Consider the following 24,281-nt stretch of genomic DNA (forward strand, 5'->3'; position numbering starts at 1 on the left):
GGAGAGAGCATTTGGCATTATAAAGATGAGGAGGAGAGCAATATTTCTGGGGGCACTGGAAGTAAAACCAACCTTTGCAATGAAAATCATTGCCTGCAGTTCAGTTCTGCACAATCTGTGCATCAGAGAAGTGGACTGCTGGGAGCCACAGATGTTGAGCCACAGCAGGAACCAGTAGGACGGGTAAAGTGGCGTCCGTCTGCGAGGACAGATCTCTGCTTTCCTTTTAGCTCCAACTGTGACACACATGACTCTAGAAGACCAGAATTATTGATAAGATATATAAAAATAAATGTTAACATATAAAACGAAAATGTAAATATGTACATTTGATATTTATATGAAAATCCTTTTGAGATTGTTAAAAATGGCTCAGATTTAAATAATGCATGTAAATAATTCATTTTTGTTCATGCATTTATTAAACAAATTGCAAAAACAACAACGACGTTACATTTTGTGAACAATATTTTAAACTCAGGTAAGCTTAACAGACTCTCCTGTCACTCTTTGTCCCTTCTTGCTCTTTCCTCCTCTCCTCTTTCAACAACAACCTTTACCCCAACATGACAACGATTACAGTTTAATGATAAATAAATACAAATCTGATCAAGTGTCTCTACTCCCATCCGGCACGAGCTAGCCTGATAACAAACAGGCTATCTTCCTCCATCCACAGATGGATCAGATTTTCCTTATCCTCGTCTGTCCCTACATATATAAACACATTTTAAAAATGTATTTATAACTTATGACTACGGTTAGAACTCACTGCTTTTTGATGTACTATCAACAGCGTTTGTTTTTAGCCTTCAATGCTAATTCGCGCTAGCGTTAGCTTTAGCATTACCGAAATTGATGAGCTTCAAAACAATGTAGATAGTCGATTGAGGAATACAACATATTAAACACATCATCTTACGTATTTACAAATATATTTTACAACAGATACTTGATACTTTTAAATATACTTACATTTTTAAGTCCTCTTTCTAGCGCAACCGTCCGCCATCTTTGAATAATTCAAACGCAGTGTATTGTGGGTCACACGCAATGCATTCTGGTATGAACGCAGTGCATTCTGGGCAATATTCGCCGATCGAGTGAGCATCGATCCACACTGGTTTTTTGTAGAGAATTCTGGGAAATTTCTAGTGCACATGATTTTTGAACTGTAGGTTCGGACAGCACTACAAAATGGCGACCGCACTATATAGTGCACTATATAGGGGTTAGGGCGGTAATTCGGACACAGCCACTACCTTTTTAATGTAGACAGAAAAGCATTAGGAAAATCATTTGATTCAGACTTCTTGATTAGAATAAAACAAATTACACAGAAAACATCTGCAAATGAGGGAAAGAGAGGAGAGGAACCCTAGGTAAACCAGCAGGATGGAGAACATTTCTGTCAGCATCTTAACAGCAGCAGCTTTGATTGGTTTAGATCATAATGGTTTGTCTTAATTAATATAAAATTCAGTTTTCTTCATTGTCTGAGGATATGGAGCAGCAGTTCTGAGGTGAAGCAAGAAGGACAAAGAGAAGTGGTGGAGTACAGAACAACCACAAAGAAATTCATCTAAAACATTCAAAATAATCCCTGATTTAACATCAAAGATGTTTGACCTCCATCCTGACACATTTAGGATCTCCAGCTGCAGAAAAACGTGTCAGATTTCTGTGTCGCTTCCTGAAGCTGAGAAAAAACATTTAGAACTCCAGATTTTCAAATTACAGATTAATGAAGAGAAAAAACCACAAACATGAAATAAAAGAGGCTGATGAATCTACACTGAAAAGGATCCCAGTGCATCATGGGATATCCCCCTTTATCAACTGTTGTGGCAGAACCTCAGTCCTGTCAGCCTCTATGAAGTCAGTCTGAGTGTGGAGCTGCTTTCTGGAGGATGTTTTCTCTCATCTGCTGCCTTGTTTTCCACGGGGAGTCTAGACCCCCCCCCCCCCCCCCCCCCCCCCACTGACACTAAGGATCCTTTTCTGTGGTTTTTCCACGGTCAGTCCCAGGTCAGCAGGGTCTGAGTCCTCTCTGTGAAACTGTCAGCTTCTGTTGATGAATCTGAACTGATGACAGTAGATGAGGAATGTGTCTTCCTCTCAGTCTGTTTGCTGGTTTTTCTGGAGGCAGCAATGAAGGTTTGGGGTTTTGATCCAAAGATGTCATGGAAGTAAAATCTCACATTCAGATTCAAGTGGACTGTCAGAGTTTAATAATAACCTCAGGACAGAGATAAGCTGATCTGATTCATTCACACGTGTTTTTACTTCATGATTAGTTACATAAATCCATTTCAGGTTCCAACAAACCAACAGTCCACTCAGACAATGTCTCCTCCTTCAGTGTCACATCCAGAAACACTCAACAGTCTTCATCAGTGAAGAAGACTCTCATCACCTGGAACACCACCAGCAGCCGTGGCGGCAGAGGCCACTTTCAGTGATCTAAGCAGCGCCGCCACACTGTCACTTCCATGTAGACATGTGTGTTGTGGTCCAGCTGAAGAAGCTCTTGGTGGTGTTGTTGGTGGAAATGACAGTTTGAAGTCCAACACGTCTGGACTAAACCAAACTTCTTCACAGCAGATTTGACCTTCAGCTGTTTCACACCCTCCCTCAGCGGTGGACGATCATAAACAGCAGATAGGAGAGGCGGAGCCTAAGTGCTGAATTTGCTGAAATCATTGAAATGATGTCATTCCTGTTTCAGCAAAGTCCTAAAGTCCATTTTTAGCAATTATTCATGACAGGAAATGAAACCACGTGGTAGTGCCTTTCCCTGGGGAGTCTGATTCCTGGATGGGCCCGCCCTCTGACCCCAGGCCTGTCCTGCCCCCTCCTAGTCATCCTCCTCCTGTTGGAACAGTAACATCTGTCCACCACTAGAGGGCCTCAGCTCTGATCTGTTCACTCAGCTGATGATAAAAAAAAGTCAGAATTCTGGAACAGAACAGATGAAGCTGAAAACCATGAAACTCAAAGACTAAATAGATTTAGTAGACTTTCAGGAATGTTCCCGTTTCTGAAACATGGATTTCTTTCTGGAAGACGCCATTTTTGTCCCTAAATGTTGGATTCAGTCTGAATTCCAGTCCCACTCCCAGCATTCCTGCTCCTCTTTAGCTCCTCCTCTTCCTCCTGATCAAAGTTTGAAGCCCAGAGCCAAAAGTGCGTCTGCAGCTGCTTCTGCTCCAGCAGCCGCTCCCTCTGCTCCTCCTGCCTCTCCTCCTCTGGGAGCTCCTGCATCCTCCTGACTCCTCCCTGTCCTCCAGCATCATCAGGAGGCTTTCAAAAGGCTTTCTGGAAGGTTCCAAAGCAGAAAGCTTCATCCTTTGAAGATGGAGGAAGACTCCAACACTGACAGACAGACAGACAGACAGGAAGTCTCCTGGTTTTTCTGCTTCAGAAGGTTTCTGGGAAACTGCAGAGTTTTCTTTGTGGAGCTAAAGAGCTGCTGTCAGTCTGCTTTGGTCCATCAGGAATGAAGGTCAGGACTGAGAGGAACCTGAAGAAAGTGACTCTTCATCATCTGCTGCTGAAGAAGACAGAGGAAGATCCACTGTGAGAGCAGCTGCAGAAAGCTTTCTGCTGTTTTTCTCCTCTGAGAGAGTTTGGAGTTCCCAGCAGTTTGAGTGGAGCTGAAGCAGCAGAGCTGAAACAGACGTTCTTCTGCTCCCATTCAGCATGAACGGACAGATCCACTGAAGGCCTGAAGGCCTGAAGCTCTGGCTTCCAACACGTCTGCATGGATCCAAGCGTGTGCAGTGTGTGCTGACATGCTGTTCTCTGAGGAAGCAGATGCTGCTGCAGACTGGGGGCGGAGCCTAGAGATGACTGATGAAGGTCAGAGGGCGGAGCTTCAGCAGGATGATGAAGGTGGATTCTGGCTTGATGTCCGATCATAAAATCAAAGTAGATCTTAACCTCATAAATCTAAAACTGCTGTTTAGTCAAAGTCAAAACTGTAAAGTTTTCTCTTTGATCAAATGTAAAATTTGACAAATAATTCAGACAAATTCTCCAACTTGTGTATTTGAAGAAAGTATTTGACATTAAGTGACGTCATCTGATCAGGTGAAGCAGCATGACCTCCATGATGAGCGGTGACAGCTCCATGTGTTTCACATGACTGACAGACATCTGGATGGGATCTGGATCAGCACAGATCAGGGATCTGGAGCTCCATTCCTGCATGGAGTTGGGGAGAACTCCTCCTTGAGGAACAAACTGCTCCAATTTCTCCTTTAGGCCTCAATCTGAGAAAATACAATGAAAAGACTTTGGAAGCAAATCCCCTTTTCCTTCATTCTAGGATGGAAATTCCAGGAAGAGAAATCTGGACCTGCAGACGTTTCGATCGAAATGCTTTAGACTAGAAAGAGGATTGTTCTATAGTGATGGTCGCCCACAAAAAGCAGTTTCAATCTCATCTCAGACTTGGAATCACATTTGATCTTGAGGATAACTTTCCTGGAGAAAAAACACTTTACTTCCTGGTTTGATTGACAGCAAATGTTCCTGAAGATCTGACCCCCTAAAAGCTCCAACAGCAGCTCAGCAGAAACTCTGATCTTTCTTGATGTGGAGGGGCGGAGCCTGAAGAGGAAGCATCTTTCTGCAGGTGGTGCTGCAGCTTTGGGCATGTTTTCCAACTCTTTAGCTTCTGCTGTTCATGGAGTCGTGTCCCTCTGTTCTTGGAAAGGAGAAACCTGCAGAGAACTTTTCCCATTTCCACTCCCTCCTTTCAGCTGCTGCCCACTGTTCCCCTCTGAATCAGGAGGGAGGGGCTCTCATCTGTTCTGCCCACCCCCATCTAGAAAGACATCAGCACCACCTGAACATTCCAAAGCTCTTTTCCAACCCATTTCTACTGAGAAGGAACCAAACACATGAAGACTAGAACAGCTGGAACAGGATGAGGGGGAAGCTAAAGATTCAAGTCTGTTTGGGAGTCAAAGATAGAAATCAATAGAAAACACAGAGTTGATTCAAAAGAGCATTTATTAGATCCAAACAGGCTGCAGGAATTTGACAGACAGCTTTCAGTTTGAAGCCTTTTGACACTAAGATGCAGTTCTGCAAACAGCCAGCAGGTGTCTCCCTTCTCCCTCCTGCTTCAATGCAGTTGGTGTTGTTGCAGCAGCTGCATCAAAGTGATTCTCTGCATTCAGAGGCTGTCATTCCTCACTAAGATCCACTCTGTTCATTCATGTCCTCTGAAGAAAACAGGCTTTATGCTCAGAAAGTTTCTACTAGTTTAGACATTCTAGAAAATGAGGAGATTCAACTGGATTTAGATGAAACTTCTTTAAAACTGCAGCTAAAAATGCTGTCAGCATGAAAAAGAACAGAGTTTTACCCACAAAACACCAAAGAAAAAGGAAGTTCAGTCAGAAAACTGTGGAAAACATCAATCAAAGCAAAACTCTGAGTCTTTCAAACTGCATGAGTCAATATTTGATCATCAACAGAACAGAGATGACAGAAAAATGATTCAACTGAGAGACTTTTGTTCACTAACTGAGATCAGACGGGATTTCTGCTCCAAAAACGGACTTCAAAGGACTTGAATCCAGACCAGTGAGTCATGTGACCACAGCGTTTGTCCGTGTCTCCACTATGAACATTCTGGTCACATGACCATGTTGGAGGTTTCTGAATGAAACTCTGTGTTTGTTTGTCAATGAGAGTTTCTGGAGAACAGAAATCAAGTGTGAAACATCTGGAACCAGAATCTAGTGATCCAGAGTTCTGGTTCTGTCCCGGTTCCAGAGACAGAACCAGGATCCAACACCTGACCCACACATAGATCTATGTCATCCAGAAATGTTCTGTCTGATCAATGATTCCCTCAATCCTTGATTGGTCCATCCCAAACTCACATCTGTCCATCAAATGGAGATCAAAGAAGAAAGTGATGATCTAGAAAATAATCTGTTTGTCTGCAGGTCTGTTTTTCTCCAGATCCTGGAGCTGCTGAACATCTGAATCCAACCCATGTTTCAGATCAACACTCCAAGTTAGAATGAGAAGAGGAAGTGCAGTTCTCCATCAGTCCACCGGGGGAGCTGCAGCAAAATAACTGTCCACTTGATGCTGAGAGAGACAGTGGAGCTGATCTCAGATCAGTTCCTGCTGCAGCTCTGACACTCATCTCCACTTCCTCTGATTCCTCCATCACTCTGCTCTCCACCTCCCAGGAACACCGTCCAGTCACAACATCTCTGCAGACCAGCTGCTGCTGCTGCTCCTCTCTGCTCCTCCAGGAGGAACATCAGACTCTTTAGCTCCACCTGCAGAGAGAAAGTGTAGAGCCAGAGATGAAGGAGTGTCTCCTGATCCTGGTCTGTCAGTCAGTGATGCAGCACAGCAGCAGAAAGAGCAGCAGGAGCTTCAGTCCTGTTCAGAGCAGCAGCTTCCTGTCATCTTCACCTGTTGGAGCTTCTGCTGCTCTGATTGGCTGACTGTTGTCCTGAAGCCTGTCATCATTCTCCTCAGAGCTTCACTGAGAAGCTGCAGCTTCACAGGAAACTCTGCATCTTTGCTCTCAGACTAACTTTAGGACCAAACATCTGGAAGCAGCTGGACTGACTCCAACCCTCTACTGACCTCAGAGTCTGCAGTTTGGAGTTTGGACTCTCCACCAGATCCTGGAGCTGCAGAACATCTGAAGAATGAAGGCTGTTGTAGCTCAGGTCCAGTTCTGTCAGGTGGGACGGGTTGGACTTCAGAGCTGAGACCAGAGCAGCACAGCTGGACTTTGACAATCTGCAGTTCCTCAACCTGAATCCAGAAGAAAGAGTTGAGTTTAAAGACAAAGTTCATGTTTTTCATCCTTCACTTCTTCTAAAGAGTTCAGAGCTGAAGAAGATCAGAAAGTTCAGAAAAAGTCCAAAGATGTGAAGCAACAGCAGCAGATCAGAGGAGTCCAGCAGAAGCAGAGAAGAAGAACATTCAGGAACATTCAGGACAACATGCAGCTGCTTCAGGAAAGAAGTCCAGATGTGTGAAAGTCAAACATCAGCCTGTGGCTGCATCCAAACCAACTGATGTTTCTGCAGCAACAGCAGAAAAAGTCCACTTCCTCTTTCTGCTCAGCTCTTCTCCAAACAGCACTGAATCATGGGAGAATTTCAGCAGCAGGATGCTGGAAAGTCTTCCTCCCAGTTTTCAGGAGATGATCTTCCAGTCCTTCTCTGCTGCAGCCCTTCAAGCAGAGACTTTCAGCTCCAACAGATCAAAGCAGAGAGAAGAAGGAAGTGATGAGGAAGAGTCAGCAGCAAATGTTGGACATTGATCCCTGATCAAGCATGACTTCAACTCTGAATGAAGAGTCAGAAGCTGCTGGGAGCTTTGATGTGAGCAGAGAACAAGCAGCTGCAGGAAGAAAAGAAGAAGAAGTTCTGACATAGATTAGAAATGAAGTTCAAACAGACGAGGAATTGAAATGTCATTGATCATCAGGAATTATTCAGGACTACATGTTTACAATCCAATAGATTTAAAGCTTCCATTTCAAAAATGTCTGATTAAATTGTATTTCTTCATCATTTTCAAATGATCACATTGCAGAAAAACAGCTGAAAAAGTCTTTAGTTCTCCTCTGAAATCATTTCCTGACATCTCTAAACTGTAGAGGGGCCTTGAAAAACATGTGGATCCACGGGGCCCAAAATGTCTGAATGTGGCCCTGAAGAGGAGCTGCTGATGGTTCTGCTGGTAGTCTAAACCAGGGATCACCAACATGGTGTCTGGGGGCACCAGGTGGCCCCCCAAGGGCCACAAAAGTGGCCTGCAGGCCTGTTCGTCTTAAGTTTACTTTTATTGTGTTGCTATTATTTTTAAACCAAACTTGCATTTACATAAATTTAAAAATGACAATATTTTCAATAAATGGTCATTGTACAGTGTATTGATTACATGAATATACAGTTATACAGTTACATTTGTGGTTTCACATAGACTGATTATGGGAATTCTGGAGGAAGTGGGTGGAGTCATCAGCAAGGGAAATAAAAGGAGAAAAGTTTGGAGCATCTGCAGCTGTGAGAGTGGTAAATAAGGAAAAAAGGATGGGGAAGGCTACAAGGGACCCTAGGAAGAAAGAAAAAAAGATGCAAGAAGCAGGTGCCGGACCCACAGCGGAGGAGTCCCTTGGAGAAATGGTGAACAGGCGCTGGTGAGCCTTCTTGATCAGACTGGAGGATGTTGGTGGTCCAGGACAGATCCTCTGAAATGTGAGTACCCAGGAACTTGAAGGATGAAACTTGCTCAACTACCATCTTGTTGATGTAGATGGGATCATGTGAGCCTTTTTTCTCCCTTCTGAAGTCCACAATGAGCTCCTTGGTCTTGTTGGTGTTAAGGAGCAGATTATTGTCCGTGCACCAAGTGGTCAGATGCTGGATCTCCTCCCTGTAGGCAGTCTCATCATTGTTGGTGATGAGACCTATCACCGTAGTGTCGTCTGCAAACTTAATGATGGTGTTAGATCCATACATCGGTCTGCAGTCGTAAGTGAAGACGGAGTAGAGAAAGGGGCTCAGCACGCAGCCCTGTGGTACACCGGTGTTGAGTGTAATGGTGTTGGAGCAGATGTGGTCTGACCTAACAAACTGAGGTCTGTTGGTTAGAAAGACCATAATCCAGTTACAGAGTGAAGTGTTAATATCCAGATCACTGAGTTTGAGGATTAACTTGGAGGGAATAACAGTATTGAATGCTGAGCTGAAGTCAACAAACAGCATTCGTGCATATGTGTTCTTATTGTCCAGGTGTGTGAGTACAGAGTGCAGTGCTAAGGAGACTGCATCCTCCGTGCTCCTATTATTACGGTAGGCTAACTGGCGAGGGTCCAGTGTGGCTGGGAGAGAGGCCTTCAGGTGTGCCAGGACCAGCCGCTCAAAGCACTTCATGATGACTGGTGTAAGTGCTACAGGGCGATAGTCATTCAGGCAAGTTGGACCAGAATGTTTCGGCACTGGAACAATTGTGGTGGATTTAAAGCATGCTGGTACAACTGCATGAGCGAGAGACATGTTAAAGATGTCGGTGAACACACCAGCAAGCTGCTCTGCACATGCTCTAAGCACGCGTCCAGGGATGCCGTCTGGTCCAGGGATGCCGTCTGGTCCAGGGATGCCGTCTGGTCCAGCAGCCTTGCGTGCGTTGATCCGGCTCAGTGATGTGTAGACATCTGTGAAGTTGAGTACGATGGCTGGATGTTTGATTACAGGAGTAGCAGGTACTTTGTTGTCTCTTTCAAAACGAGCATAAAAGTTATTAAGCTGGTTCAGGAAGGAGACGTTTGTAGAAGGAGGGACGGAGTGACTTTGTTTGAAGTCGCTAATAGCTTGAATACCCTGCCACATACGCTGAGGGTCATAGTTGGTAAAATGCTCCTCTATTTTTTGTTTGTAGCAGCGTTTGGCTTTCTTGATGCCCCTCTTCAGATTAGCCCTGGAAGTGTTGTAGGCTTCGACATCACCAGATCTAAAGTCAGCGTTGCGTGCTTTCAGCAGGATGCGCACCTCTTTATTCATCCATGGCTTCTGATTCGGGTATGTGGTGATCTGCTTCTTAGTACAGGGCTCCAGACTAACTTTTTTCAATAGGAGCACAGCGGCCCCCAACTGAAAATTTTAGGGGCACAACCAGAAAATTTAGGGGCGCATACCGTAAATGAACATTCTAACCAAATCTACTAATTTCCACTGTATTACTAATAAATACTTTAATAATAGATGCAGAAATTACAATGTGCTGTTTCAAATTCAGTGTCACATTTTATTCTTCACTTTTGAAAATGCAACAACAGGTAAACTGACAGCAGCATTGACAGCACAAATAATAAAGAAAACGGATGGAAATTTATCTTTGTGACACCAAATATGTGCAGCCAAGATGCACAATAAGCGTGTTTGAGATCACCCAGGTGGACGCAACGCTGCGCAGATCACCTGGTGTGTGACATATATTTTTGTTTTTGCTCCAACATCACCTGTCAATCATCACAAAAATATTGCGAGAAAGGGGTGGGAGCAAGGGGCAAACCTACCCGGACACAGCTGAAAACTGACCTGACTGAAAGCTGCCCTACTGACTACAAAACAATGCATTATGGGACATGTGTCCTGATGGTTTTTGTAGTTGAGTGATTAATTAAAATAATTGAAAATACCAATTCATTAAAAAAGGCTACATGCATTACAAAACATTAAAATAATCATAAAATAAATATATAATAACACAGATCATACTAAGGGGGAGAGGAATATTAAAACTAAATTGAATGTTTAGGACAACTCCAACTTCCTGTGCTCACTCAGTCTTGCTGCAGATTTGCCTTCATCTCACAACCCCCCCCCCCCCCCCCCCGGCCTGGTCTCCCCAACGATCCAGGCGTCTATCGTTGCATTTTCAGTGTGTCTAAAACTAATGGTTTTTTTGCTCAAGCATGTTTAAAGTTCAAGCCCCGTTAGCTGTCACGCATGTAGGTGAGGGACATTTATTCTCCTCAGCAGACCATCTCCCGCAGGAGCGATGTGCTGCCGTAACAGCCGTGCATGAGAACCGTTTGATGCACCGCCGTAACCAAAACTTAACTTTCCTCCGGTTCTGTGTGACCCAGACAAAAGTTCAGCACGGACTGCATGTATGTAGAAAATTACGAGCGAATAGATACGTTCTAAAGGAAAGTAAGGAACTCCTTCATGTGGTCCGGGGAGGGAGGGGGCTGTCAGGTTTCCTTCTTTCAAGCCCTGTCATTGTCCCGCCCCCAAGAGTCATTTACCCCACTGCTATTGGTTGGTCATCTCTGTGCACGACAATGAAAAAGTGTCATTCATCCCCAAAAAGCCCGCGGGGCTGAGTTTGAGACCCCTGCTGTACACTCTGGCACTGGTACATCAGCCGCAGGTCGGAAGAACGAATCAATAGTTCACTTGCTCATAGCTCAGACGCACATATCAGGTTGTGAGGATATTTGTCTCCGTTTCTTTCCCACAGATGTTTACGCGCTTTCCATTATCTCTAGGCCCCTCCCCTTTCCACGTATTTTAGCCACTCACAGTGGCTTTCCCTATTCTTCTCACACGCATTGGCCGCCTCACAGACGGGCATGACGCGAGTGTGTGCTCACGTTTCATGAATATGTGCGCGAGTGTGTGTCTGCCTGCGTGCGTGTGGGCTCGCGTCTTCATTGATTATTTCATTGATCATTGACGTGCCCCTTCCACGTTTAATGTATAGAAAATACGGAGGGTGGGGGAGGCAAATTTACTGGTCGCACATGTGCGACTGGATGTAAAATTCAGTCGCCCATTCTCAAATTTTGGTCGCAAAATGCGACCAATTGGTCGCAGTCTGGAGCCCTGTAGTAGTAACAGTGTTTATGCTGGAGTTGATGTGATCCAGAACAGATGAGGTATAGCTGTCTATGTCTGTGTGAAAGCCGCTGGTGGCCCGGGAAGCAAACATACTCCAGTCTGTGCGTTGAAACATATCCTGGAGTGTGGAGTCTGCCCCTGCTGGCCACACTTTGATGGTCCTCACAGATGGCTTCACACGGTTGATAAGAGGCGAGTATTTTGGGATGAGGAACAAAGAAAGGTGGTCTGATTGATCCAAGTGGGGGGAGGGGTGTCACAGCATAAGCTTCAGCTATGTTTGTGTATACATGATCCAAAGTTTTGTTTCCTCTGGTGTGACAAAATACATTTTGATGAAATTTGGGGAGCACTGACTTTAAGTTGTGTGTGATTAAAGTCCCCTGCAACAATAAATGCAGCCTCCGGGTGAGTAGTCTGTTGTTTACTGACGGCTGTATAGCAAGCTTGGCATCAGCGTCAGGGGGAATATAAGCCGCAGTTATAATTGTGGAGGTAAACTCACGAGGCAGATAGAATGGTCTACACTTAACCATGAGAAACTCTAGGTTAGCTGAGCAGTGACTTCCAACAGTAACAGAGTTCGTGCACCAGGCTTTGTTAATATAAATGCACAGTCCTCCTCCTCTGGTCTTACCAGAGTCTTCTGCCGTTCTGTCTGCTCGGATGTGTGGTGCTCGGATAGAGCAATTGTGTTGTCTGGTATACCGCTGTTTAGCCAGGTTTCCGTGAAAATTATAACATTGCAGTTCCAAAGTCTTCTGCTCTGGTTAATGCGGAGTCGAATCTCGTCCATTTTGATCACCAGCGATCGTACATTGGCGAGGAAAAAACTGGGTAAAGAGAACCGAAATGGTGTTGGCTTTAGCTTAGCTCTGATCCCTCCGCGCTTTCCTCGTCTTTGTTTACGGTCTCGACGCCGCCTTCGAGCATTTCCGCCCGGCCAGGTGGGGTACGCAGCCTCGGGTGTTCTGGCGATCTCAATAGCGAGATCAATTGATCAATTGATAAAACTGTCAGGAATGCCCAAACCAACATCCAAAACCTCCTGTCGGGTGTAGGATATAGATGTACTACTGTTCCGCACGAACAGACTCAACACAAGCAAGAAAATTACTGCAAAACTGCAGAAACTGGAGAGACACCAGGCCTTGCGATGTGTACGCGCCGCCATCATGATGACATGATGATGACAAAGCGCTTTTCTTCCTACAAGGACAAAGCACTTTACAGTCACACACACATTCACACAGTGGTGGCCGCTCCGCTGCCAAACACAGGTGCCTGCCTACCACCAGAGGCAAAGAACTATGAGTAATGGGCGTGCAAGACAGGAATAGAACCTGCGATCTTACGATCGACCGCCCTACTGCTGCACCACGGCAGCTGTGGTGCAGTGTGCTGATACTAAACTCATTCTCTCTAGATTTTTTATTGAATCCTTTATCAAATATTGTTAATCTCTAAAGAATGATCAGAACCCTTTTGTTGTGAAAAACAGATTTTACAGGAACTGGGAAATACAAAAAAAACCATCAGACTTCAACTTCAACCTGGTGGACTCTGGTCCTTGAAAATATTGTCTGACATTAAACCGATATGTATGGAGTGATATTTCTGCCACCACATTGCACAGAGATTTTCTAAGTTGCAAATGAAAATATAAAATAGTTGCTTTTCAATTATTTTTTTATATTGCTTTCAAAAAATTGTTTTTTTTACTGTCATATTTTTTTTGCTTTCAAAAACGTTTTTGCGTTTGCAAAACACATGTTTTTGCATGCGTTGTGCCAAATCTCACTTTTTTCTTATCTTTGATTTTGCTGACCACTTTGAGCGCAACTTAGCGTATTTTAACTGCCACAGCAAAAAGTTTTCGCATGCATAGTGTGTCATTTCACTTTTTTCCTATCTTTGATTTTGCTGAGTTAAGTTTCAGCTTAACGTGACAAAGCTGCCATTAAACAGCAACTGATTGATCCTGATTCTAACCAATTAAATCACCACATTTGTCTAACATGGTGTCCCCTACCGAGGCTCAGAAACCAAACGAGCTCTTTTTACCCTCTATTTTGGCTCTTTGGATGAAGATGTTTAATTATTTATCATTTTAACAATAATTAAGGTTTTCTTTCTTTTTTTAGCATTGATTAATTTTAATTAAGTCAGATTTGTGAATTTATGGCTGAGGATCTCCTGAAACTGTAAAGTTTATCTGCTGACATTAAATTTCTTTAAGATCTGTTTGTTAAAACAAAACAATAAAAGATTTAAAGCACATATTTTTTTTATGCTGCTCAAGTGTTTGGGATCAGATGAACAGCAGTAATAAGCAATAGAATGATGGCGCACCACAGTAGACTCAATATATTTAACAGAAGAAGCATTTTTAACTTTTATGTTAATTTTCACAGTGTGAGAGTTTGTCCAAAGTTAAATAAAATTACTAATGAAAAAATGCTATTTTCTCTTAATATTTTACCATTTATTGATTAAAATAAAACAAAAGTTCAGATACAAATCTTACAAAGTGTTACTTCCTGCTGGACAGAGTCAGAGCTCGGACGTTTCTTCTGCTGCAGACATTTTAAACATGCTGGTCACTACGCCGACATGAATAAATTCAAAACAACAGTTAAAAAACCAGATCGGTGTCTCAGGTACTTTGCTTACGATTATCGTGCTTCATGTCTGAAGTGAAAGAGAGACACGTCAGAAGAAGAAATTGTGCGACGTGTCCTCAATAACATCAACCAAAAGTGTCTGGTTGTCTCAGAGGAGCTGTCTCTACAGCAGCACAGCTTGTCACAATAGGAGCCGTGGTTGAGAAGGATTGCATGGGGGCCCAGAATAATGGAAAAAAGTGCATTCAACTCTGAAAAAGCCATGAAGAAAACATCTGAGAGGAAACCTTTCCATAAAGGTGCAGTAGGGGTCACTGTTGTGCAACAAAGACTTGTTGAAATAAAGATTCCAACCTTTGAATTGTTCTTGTTTCCATCAGAGGGTGTGAGGGTGAAGCTGTAGTTGACACAGGAAGCACATTTACACGTATGCTAGAAACCCTGTGGAAACAAGTTTCCAGAGAAGAAGAACATTTTCAACCACCAGAACAGCAACGTTTGATGGCTGATTGAACGCTTCACCAGGCTTTGGACAAGAAGACCATGTGTCTCTAATGGCATGAAGAACAATGGCCTGTGACAGTGCATGTTATGAAACAGCCATCTTCCGATGTTCAACTGAGGTCTTTCATAAAGACTCACTGAAAGTAAAGATTGAAACTTTGCTGACTCAGCAGGAAGTAGACAGTTTGAGCAAAGGTCCAAAGTCTCAGCATCAGTTCAAGTCACTGACTGTAGCTAGAAGAAGATTGGAATGTTTTCCTGGAGGATCTGCAGGAATGTAGGAATGTTTAATGCTGCTAAAGACTCATTCATAGAAATTTGTTTCTGTCTTCTGAAGGATGAAGGACATTTTTGTCAGGATTTTATTTCTCTGGGGTTGTTGCTCTGCCTGAAGGAAAGTCTGTGTTTGAAGGATCTTCATGACCCGGACTGCTGCTGAACTAGATCAGATAGTTAACTGCACATTTGATGGTAGAGGTCATCCAGGTCAGCATGAAGTTTCTCTGCAGAAACTCAGAGATGTTCACCACAAGAAAAGAATGAAGCAGAGCTAAACTTTCCCTTTCTCTCTCCATTCTTCATCAAAGTGTGTTTGCACATAAACAGGTCCAAGTCAGTTACTAGTTATTTCATTGTTGTTGTGTCATTGTGTAAATGAATATGCAGTGTGTCGGGTGATTGCAGACAATAACATTTAGCTAGGTCCACTGAGTCTGGTGCTCCCAAAGACCCATTTCTGATTCCAAAAATGTTTTAGGATCTTTTTCAGTTTCTTGGTTTGCTGATCTAATCATCTTCCTATGGCTACGTAGCTCCGCCCCCAGCCTTGAACATAAACTACCTGTAGAGGGTCTTCACTCTAACCCAGCATAGATTTAGTGTCTGTTTAAGCAACAGGACTGAGAACCAGAAGTTAACCTAAAGCCTATGTGAAGTGAAAAACCTGGTTCTGATCCAGGCTCGGTTCTGAATAATCACTAGAACCAGGTCTGTGACAAAGACCTGTCAGTCTACTGCAGCTTGACCTCCTCATATCTCTTCATAAGGAGCTGCTGCTCTGTGGGTCAGAAATCTGCTGCAACTGTTTGTCCATTGAAATCTGCAGTTCTGGGATGGATTCATGTTTTCTTTCAAAGAACACAGAACATGAACTTCTCCCAGATGTGAAAACCAAGATGGACTTAGGTTCTCCTGTTTAATCTGGTACAAAAAAAACATGATGACATTTAAAACCATTAGATAAGGAAAAACAGGACTTTTAACTCAAGCAGAATATTCTTTTTCTTTTTACTTCTATCCAACAGTCCTCTGCTGTTTCCTCTGCACTAACGTCTATCTGACAATTTCTCCTAAATCAGAGAAACAAAAGACAGAACTTCTTGTAGAGAACAAACATTTGACAACAAACAAATGAAACCTGACCTGAGAGTCTCCAGTTTACAGTCTGGACTCTTCAAACCAGCAGACAGCAGCTTCACTCCTGAATCTTGCAGGTTGTTGTAACTCAGGTCCAGAACTCTTAGTCTGGAGGACTGAGAGCTGAGAACTGAGGACAGAGCTGCACAGCTTCTTTCTGACAGGAAACAGCTTCTCAGTCTGAAGAAAACAAAGACAGACAGCAGTTATTGAATCTTTCATGTTTCCATCAGATTCATTTGTTGACTGAAGGTGATTTTCCTGAGAGTTCTTACAGAGCTTTGTTGGAGGCTTTGATCACTGGCAGCAGCCTCAGAAGAGCCTCATCTGAACGAGAGTATTTCTTCAGGTTAAACTCTTCCAGATCTTCTTCTGATGACAGTAAGATGAAGACCAGAGCAGACCACTGAGCAGGAGACAGTTTATCTGTGGAGAGACGTCCTGACCTCAGGACCTGTTGGATCTCCTCCACTAGAGAACCATCATTCAGTTCATTCAGACAGTGGAACAGGTTGATGCTTCTCTCTGCAGGCAGATCCTCACTGATCTTCTCCTTGATGAACTGGACTGTTTCCTGATTGGTCTGTGAGCTACTTCCTGTCTGAGTCAGCAGACCTCGAAGGAGACTCTGATTGGTCTGCAGTGAAAGACCCAGGAGGAAGCGGAGGAACAAGTCCAGGTGTCCGTTTGGACTCTGTAAGGCCTTCTCCACAGCACTCTGGTACAACTGGACTGGACTTCTCTGTTTCCAATTGAGAATCTTGAAGGATTTTTTCTGTTGTTCTTCCTCCATGAGGTTGAGTTTGGAGGTGATGAAGGTCAGGTGGACATGAAGAGCAGCCAGAAACTCCTGAACACTCAGATGGATGAAGCAGAAGACCTTGTCCTGGTACAGGCCTCTCTCCTCTCTAAAGACCTGTGTGAACACTCCTGAGTACACTGAGGCTGCTCTGATATCGATGCCACACTCTGTCAGGTCGCATTCATAGAAGATCAGGTTTCCTTTCTGCAGCTGCTCAAAAGCCAGTTTTCCCAGAGACTCCATCATCTTCCTGCTCTCTGGACTCCAGTGAGGATCTGTCTCAGCTCCTCCATCATACTTGACCTTCTTGACTTTGGCCTGAACCACCAGGAAGTGGATGTACATCTCAGTCAGGCTCTTGGGCAGCTCTCCTCCCTCTCTGCTCTTCAGCAGATCCTCCAGAACTGTAGCAGTGATCCAGCAGAAGACTGGGATGTGGCACATGATGTGGAGGCTTCTGGATCTCTGGATGTGGGAGATGATCCTGCTGGCCTGCCCTTCATCTCTGAACCTCTTCCTGAAGTACTCCTCCTTCTGTGGATCATTGAACCCTCTGACCTCTGTCACCATGTCAACACACTCAGCAGGGATCTGATTGGCTGCTGCAGGTCGTGTGGTTATCCAGAGGAGAGCAGAGGGAAGCAGGTTCCCCCTGATGAGGTTTGTCAGCAGATCAGCCACTGAGGTGGACTTTCTAGGGTCCTTCAGGATCCGAGTCTTGTGGAAGTCCAGAGGAAGTCGACTCTCATCCAGACCATCAAAGATGAAGAGGACCTGGAAGTCTTCAAAGCTGCAGATTCCTGCTTGTTTGGTTTCAGGGAAGAAGTGATGAACAAGTTCCACCAAGCTGAACTTCTCCTCTTTCAGCACATTCAGCTGTCTGAAAGTGAATGGAAATGTGAAGTGGAGGTTCTGGTGGGCTTTGCCTTCAGCCCAGTCCAGAGTGAACTTCTGTGTTAAGACTGTTTTCCCGATGCCAGCCACTCCCTTAGTCATCACGGTTCTGATTGGTTCTGGTCTTCCAGCTGGGAGTTGGAAGAGCTCTTCTTGTCTGATGCTTGTTTCTGCTCTGTCTGCTTTCCTGGATGCTGCTTCAATCTGTCTGACCTCATGTTCTTCATTCAGCTCTCCTCTTCCTCCCTCTGTGATGAAGAGCTCTGTGTAGATCTCATTCAGAAGGGTTGGGCTTCCTGCTTTAGCCATCCCCTCAAACACACACTGGAACTTCTTCTTCAGACCAGATTGGACTTCCTGTCGACAAACTGCAGCAGATCCTGAATGAAGACAACAAACAGTAAATCAACTCTCTGCAGCCCTGAATGATGAGGGTTTGAATCCCTGTGGTTCCATGTGTTCAGACATCAGTAAAGCTGAAACCTTCAGAGAAATCCTCTTACTGCTCTGCAGTCCATCAGCCAGATCCTCCTGCTTCATTCTCCTCAGGAAGTTCACTGTGATCTTCATCACTGACTCTCTGCTGCTCCTCTGCTCTTCATCTTCAGCCTCCAGCTCCTCCTCTTCCTCCCTGTGACTCAGAAGCTTCTGGATCTTCTTCAGCTCCTTCTTGACAAAAGTGACAATGTTGTCCTCCAGCAGCTGCAACAGAATTCCAGATGAATGAGCCAATCAGAGTGAAGTCATGGAGCCAAACATCAGCTCCATGTTGGACACACTGACAGTCCACTGGTGTCCAAAGTGCAGCATGGAGACGACTGTGGACAGAATGATGGGAAAGTAGTTGTTGTTCATGTACAGACCAGAAAGATGGAGTCCAGCTGTGTTTGATGCTGCTGGACAGACGGACCACTGGGAGTCTCTGAGCTCTGCTGGTCCAGTCTGTGGAGAATCAGCAACAATCAGATCCTACTGGACCCACTGGTGTCCTGCAGACACTCAGTAGAATCTACTAGATCTATTCTGTGTTTGTGGAGAAGCTCCAACACTCACTGCTGCACACATGAAGATAGAAATGTCTGTGAGAAAGAATGTTTACAACATGCAGCTCACTTCTCTGCAGCAGAAGATGAGTTAAAGTCAAAAATTTGACCCATTGACCGGTCACTCCTGAAGGAAACACAGCTGGGTTCAGATCCAGATCCAGTTCTGAGTCTCTGATGGATCCTGATAGAAAAACACTTGTTTAGTTAGAAGTGAGTTTCTTTCATGATGGTGTTTGATGAGTTCTTTTGGATTTGGATCATCTCAGATCAGAAATGCATCATGAATGCTGTTGTTTTCAGAAGAGCAATGATTCCAACATTCATTCTGACTCACAGATGAATCAGAGTTACAGTCAACTGGATTATTGATTCTCATTTAAACCAGAAGAAAATGAAGAATTTCATGTTTGAGTTTGTTGATGAGATACAAAGAAAAAGAGACCAACCATTATGCATCATTATATTTTCTGTGCTTAGTTATAAGATAATTTTTGGAAAGGACTTTCATTAAAATATTTGCTTGTAACTGTTTTATTCCCTGATTCAAATATTTGTTTGGAAGACTGGGCAGTAATTCTGTCATGGACCTTATATTAACCATCTCTGGGACAGATTCAATCTATGGGAAACTCTTCAGGTGTCCACTCACATGTGGAGAACAAAGCTTTATGACCTAGTGCCTGTGATGGATTTCCTGCCATTGGTGGACCAGATGGGGATTCATTTGATTGCCATACAGTGTCCGTCTGTAAAATGGCCCCCCGGACAGGCAGAGGGGAAATGCTGTGATTCCAGATATGGACTGAAGGAAGTAGGCAGGCTCCTCTGTCAGCCAATCCAAGCAGCCAGAGGCAGAGATTCGGCCGCCATGTTGCTTCCGGGGGTGGAGACTCTGTCCACTTGTTAAAAGTGTGCACTGAAGGAATTTTCCTTTTCTCAGCATGGCTGCTTCTAAATCGCATATAACTTTCTGCATTTTGCAGGCTTCGGAATTCAGAGAACCCAGATAATCTGTTTTGTTTAAAGATCTGTTATTTGTTCTAGAACTCTTTGTTAGGGAACTAAAACTCTGTATATTTCTCCGTTCGAATTATGGTCTTCTCATGATTTTCTGAACACGCATGGAAGCAATCTCCAAGGCGAAAAGAATTCCTACGAACCACAGTTCATTCCAGTTGCTGTGTTTCCAATATTGAGTAACTGACCAAAATGTAAGTGTTTGAATTCTTTGTTTTACATGCTTTACTCGTTTTATTCGTGCAGTTATTTTTCTCAGCCGCTAGGTTTCACTGTTGTCACCGTTTCTATGAGGTTTTAAAGCAGATTTGATTATATTTTGCCTATTCTGGAGGTTGTCAATTTGCCTATCATTTGCCTATTTGGAGTTTATTTTCATAATGACATACTGAGTCAGTTTTCCTTGTTTTATGTAATTTATTTTACTTACAGCAGGGCTATTTGTGTTATTTATGTAGTGATGAGGATTTTTGTTGTTTGTAGACTAAATTGGAATATTCAGCAATGGAATAAATTCAGAACATCTGAAAAGTGGAGTCACCTCTCTTTTTTCCTCCTCCCTGTGTCTTGACCGACACCGTATCTTGTTTACGGTTAAACTCCTAACCCGAATCAGCAATATAGTCCTCCATCCTTACAGTCCTCCCTAACATTCTGGTCCTTTGAGCCGGATTAATAGTACTCAAGATGGATTTAGCAGAAGAGATGCACCCTGTTGTAGAACTGACCTCAAGTCCTTCATCTGAAAACTGTTGATCATCTGAACGAGATTCCAGCCTCCAAAAACTCTGACAAACACTCACTGTTCCACTGCTGAACTCATGACTTTGAAGTCTGGAGGAAAACCTTTTGACTTGTGACTCCTGTTGGACCCACAGCTGGATCCAGGTCCAGATCCAGATCCAGGTTTAGATCCAGATCCAGGTCCAGGTTGGTTCCTGTGAAGAATGAAGGTTGCTGGTGTGAGTCCTGAGCTCTGACATGGAGAAGATCATGGACAGTTGGAGATGTTCATCTCACCTCTGAGCTTTGCTCTGGTTGTCGTGGTTACCATCTCTGCTTTCAGAGGGAGGGGCTCCCTCCTGTGGCTCCTCCCACTGATCCATGCTGCTGGATTCTCTGGATCCACATCAGCTCACACACACCTTCCTCCTTCACCTGCAGAGGAAACCCTCCTCATCATCAGCTCTGATCCTCCTTCACCAACAGATCAGCTGCTCCTCCACTGATTGGCTCTTCTCTTGTGTTTCCTCTCAGGTTCAGGTGAATGCAGTCAGACAGCAGTGGGAGGCAGAGGAAGCTGCCATCAGCTGCTGCACTTCTGCTCTCCCTCCAGCAGGTGGAGACATGGAGCTGCAGCAGCAACATTTCCATTCAGTCACTTTGACACAGAAACAACAAACTTCCTGTTTCTACACTTCAGGAAACATGAAGCATCAAGAAAAACAGACAGAGATCAAAGAATGAGGAAAAAATACAGAAAGAAAGACATGAATTCTTCCTCTCAAAGCTCCAACAGAGACTTTCTCATGACCTTTGACCTCCACACAGGTTTGGATGGAGGAGAACAGGAGTGTTTGGAGTCAGAACTGAAACCTTTGACCTCCAGAGCTTCATGATGGTTTCTGACAGAAACTCTTTCTTCTGTCTGGTTCTGGAAAGTTCTGACAGGAAGCAGCAGTCAGCTGATCTGAACCACTTTGATGAGTCAGCATTTTCACTTCTGTAAACATCAACAGTTTGTTCTGTGAAAATCTACAATAAAAATATTAATTTGATTCAATTTTCTCCATAAATCAGTGAAACAGAAACTGATCAATAAGTGAGAATTGATCCTCAGTTGTTGATCAGTAATGAGATCAAATCTGTAAACAGCAGAGAGATGAGAGTTTGAAGTGAAACAAGAAGATCTTCTCTAAACATTCAGAGACAAACAGTCAAGTTAGTGAAAACAAAGTTCAACAAAGAATGAAAGTAGATTTTCCTGAAAGGTCTTTAGATTCGTCTTTTCTCACCGTGTGAAGCAGCTGCAGCTCAGATCAGAGATTCTGCTTCTTCCTCTTCTGCTTTGCTTTAACAACTCATCACTTCCTCATGTTGTGTTGATTCTGCTGAGTCTTGTTTGTCGAAAAACTCCTTTTCTTCTGGTCTCTTTCTTTTCAGTCAGGCTTTTGCTTTGGACCAATCAGCTTCAGCCTTTCTCCTGAAAGCTTCAGCAGGATTTGATCACATGACCTCTGACCCGGTGGCTCCTCTTCCTCACACTGAGCTGCTGTTTGTGAGGAAGATGCAGAGAAGATGAAGATTCATGTTAATCTTTCCTCTTTAGTCTGCACATCTCAGCTCCTGGTCTCAGTTTTTGATCAAACAGGTTCTGGATCCAAACAGTTTCTGGATCTAAACAGGTTCTGGTTTCAAACTTTTCTCTGAACCAAAACAAAGTGAATTCACAAAAACTCTGATCCAATCATTTCATCTGAATTGAAGGTGTAGATGATTTCCCAGAAAGCAGAAGATTCTGGGTCTGAAGGTTCTGACCAATCAGAAAGAAGCAGATCAGAACCTGCAGAAGGTTGGAGAACAAACAAGCACGCTTGGAGGCGGAGCTTCATCTGTGATGAAAAGGAGGGTCCTCACAGAGGAGATGACAGAGCAACATTTCAGTGACAGAAAACAGTTTCCTTTCCTTCAGCTGCAGATGCTGTTTCTCAGGGTTCCTGTTGGAACCTGGAGCTCCTCCTGCTGTGGAACAGGCTCCTCCTCCTCCTTAGTGGGCGTGGCCTCACATGTTCCTGAAATAGCTTTGTCATGCATTCTGCTGGCTGAAACATAGAGGACACCGCTCAGAGGACAGCCCTGCTTCACTCCTCTCCCCCCTTCAGAGCTCTCCGTTACAGTTTTTCTCATTCGCTTTAGTACAATTCTCAGACTCATTCATTCATTTTTTTATTCATTTTCATTCATTCAAAAAAAACAATTCTAAGATCGGAATGAAATTCCCAAAACTTTTTTTCAATCTTCACATCATGATGTCACTTGTGTTCATCATATCAGCAGTTTCTCACTTCTTTGAACAAGTTGCAATTGCTTTGGTGCATCCATGCAAATGATTCTGTACAATTCTCTGCTCTTTGCTACATTATCAATTGTTTATGTCATGTTGATCAAAATGTGTCATATAGTTCACTGTGCAATAGTCTTTTTAGTTCATCGTATAAGTCATTAATTGCAAAATGGTTGACCAAGTTGTCATAATGTGACAAACATATTTCTATACATCTCCATTATAGGTTTTTGTCTAAGGTTTTGTCTTGAATTGGTAAATTGCTCTCAGGTGACTTGACTTCCTCTAACAAAGGTGCATCTCATTGACAATGAATGGGCCAGTCTATACTGTATATGGCAGAAGCACAACACAATGTTCTATGTCTGACAAGGGAAGGACAAGGAATTGGACGGGGTCAACAGCCAGAGAGAAGAAGAAGAGGAAGAGGAGTGAGGCTGCGTGGTGGAGGAGTTAGGGGGCAAAACCGAGGAAGAGGCCGAAGACATGTACGTGTTCCTGATGAGATAAGAGCCACACTTGTAGACCATGTTGTCAACCATGGGCTCACAATGGTTGAGGCTGGTAGAAGGGTGCAGCCAAATTTTGGGAGAATAACTGTGTCCTCACTGCGACAGACTGGCGACCTGTCCAGGGTGCCCCCTGCCTTCGCCCATGAGTGGCCGGGATAGGCTCCAGCAGCCCAGTGACCCCGAAAGGCAAAAACGGAATAGAAAATGAATGAATGAACTGTGTCTCAATCATTCAGACCTTTCGTCGAGAGAACAGGTATGTAATCTAAAATATGAACTGTTCTGTGATGCTTCATAAAATATTATAGTATTTTTACAATATGTAAAGCTTTTTGCAATATTCAGTAAGAACTGTAAGTACTGTTGGACAGAATATTGTCCTACCTTTTTTTCCCTTTGTGTTACTGTTTGCAGTGTTTTTTTTTCTATGTTGGTATGACATGGTCTGTCTACAAATTACAATATGAACAATAAAAGTGTAAATCTGGTCCAGTCTCTTGCAATCAAACAAAAAAGGTGTAACTTCCATTTTACAATAATTGTCATCCAAACTTTAGCCATAGTTTCCATCAGAACCTCCCTCTAAAGTACACAGTTATATTGACAACATGACTAAGTCATTGGACTGTCTTGTTCGTAGACAATGACACAAGGACTTGACATTCTGATGGCACTGACATGTTCAATGACATAAAGACTTAGTTTTGAGAGATGAACTAAAGACTTTGAGCAAGTTACAGGCTTTTGCAAGAAATCCATAGTGTTTTGCTGTTTGTACAAATTGTTTTGAGAAATGCACACACATATTTGCAAACTTCAATTCTGAGAATTGTACTAAAGCCACTGAGAAAAACTGTGAATAGTCACCCTTCACGCACACCCTGGATTGAACGTGCATGTGTGTGAGCGTGTGCATGAAGGTCTGTGATTGCAGCCACAGATTCTCTGCAGACAGAATCAATCTTCTTCATCTGAGCAGAACATCCTTCACTTTCAA

The 24,281-nt window shown here is 43.6% G+C and overlaps 3 protein-coding genes across 5 annotated transcripts in view; 1 reads left to right on the forward strand and 2 right to left on the reverse strand.

The window, feature by feature from the left end:
- Positions 1-21,824, reverse strand: part of LOC144989004 (NLR family CARD domain-containing protein 3-like) — a 195,453-nt gene extending 173,629 nt beyond the window's left edge. The window contains exon 1 of the mRNA XM_078940655.1: positions 21,724-21,824. The gene's annotated coding sequence lies outside the window, so the exon portion shown is untranslated. The remainder of the gene's footprint in view (positions 1-21,723) is intronic.
- LOC144988999 (NLR family CARD domain-containing protein 3-like) overlaps positions 1-24,281 on the forward strand; it is a 292,143-nt gene that overhangs the window by 56,556 nt on the left and 211,306 nt on the right. The window lies entirely within an intron of this gene.
- LOC144989096 (NLR family CARD domain-containing protein 3-like) lies at positions 5,002-21,468 on the reverse strand. Its single transcript, XM_078941065.1, has 8 exons — positions 20,729-21,468; positions 20,512-20,646; positions 18,509-18,872; positions 18,149-18,347; positions 16,225-18,025; positions 15,956-16,129; positions 6,628-6,801; positions 5,002-6,311 (listed from the first exon to the last, which is right to left on the reverse strand). The coding sequence occupies exons 4-8, from the start codon at positions 18,213-18,215 to the stop codon at positions 6,302-6,304; spliced, it is 2,226 nt and encodes a 741-aa protein (XP_078797191.1). The 5' UTR covers positions 18,216-18,347; positions 18,509-18,872; positions 20,512-20,646; positions 20,729-21,468; the 3' UTR covers positions 5,002-6,301.

The sequence above is a fragment of the Oryzias latipes genome, chromosome 2, assembly GCF_053564925.1.
Source record: "Oryzias latipes strain Hd-rR chromosome 2, Olatipes_Hd-rR_3.1".
In the NCBI taxonomy this organism is placed as follows: domain Eukaryota; kingdom Metazoa; phylum Chordata; class Actinopteri; order Beloniformes; family Adrianichthyidae; genus Oryzias; species Oryzias latipes.

Bases quoted from the DNA above. Each gene is read 5' to 3' on its own strand.
- LOC144989096 (XM_078941065.1), bottom strand. From the start codon at position 18,215: ATGAAGATCACAGTGAACTTCCTGAGGAGAATGAAGCAGGAGGATCTG. The intron at 18,026-18,148 runs GTAAGAGGATTT...GTCTTCATTCAG, and splicing joins GGCTGATGGACTGCAGAGCA to GATCTGCTGCAGTTTGTCGA. The intron at 6,802-15,955 runs GTCAGGTTTCAT...TTCTGGATTCAG, and splicing joins TGTAAACTGGAGACTCTCAG to GTTGAGGAACTGCAGATTGT.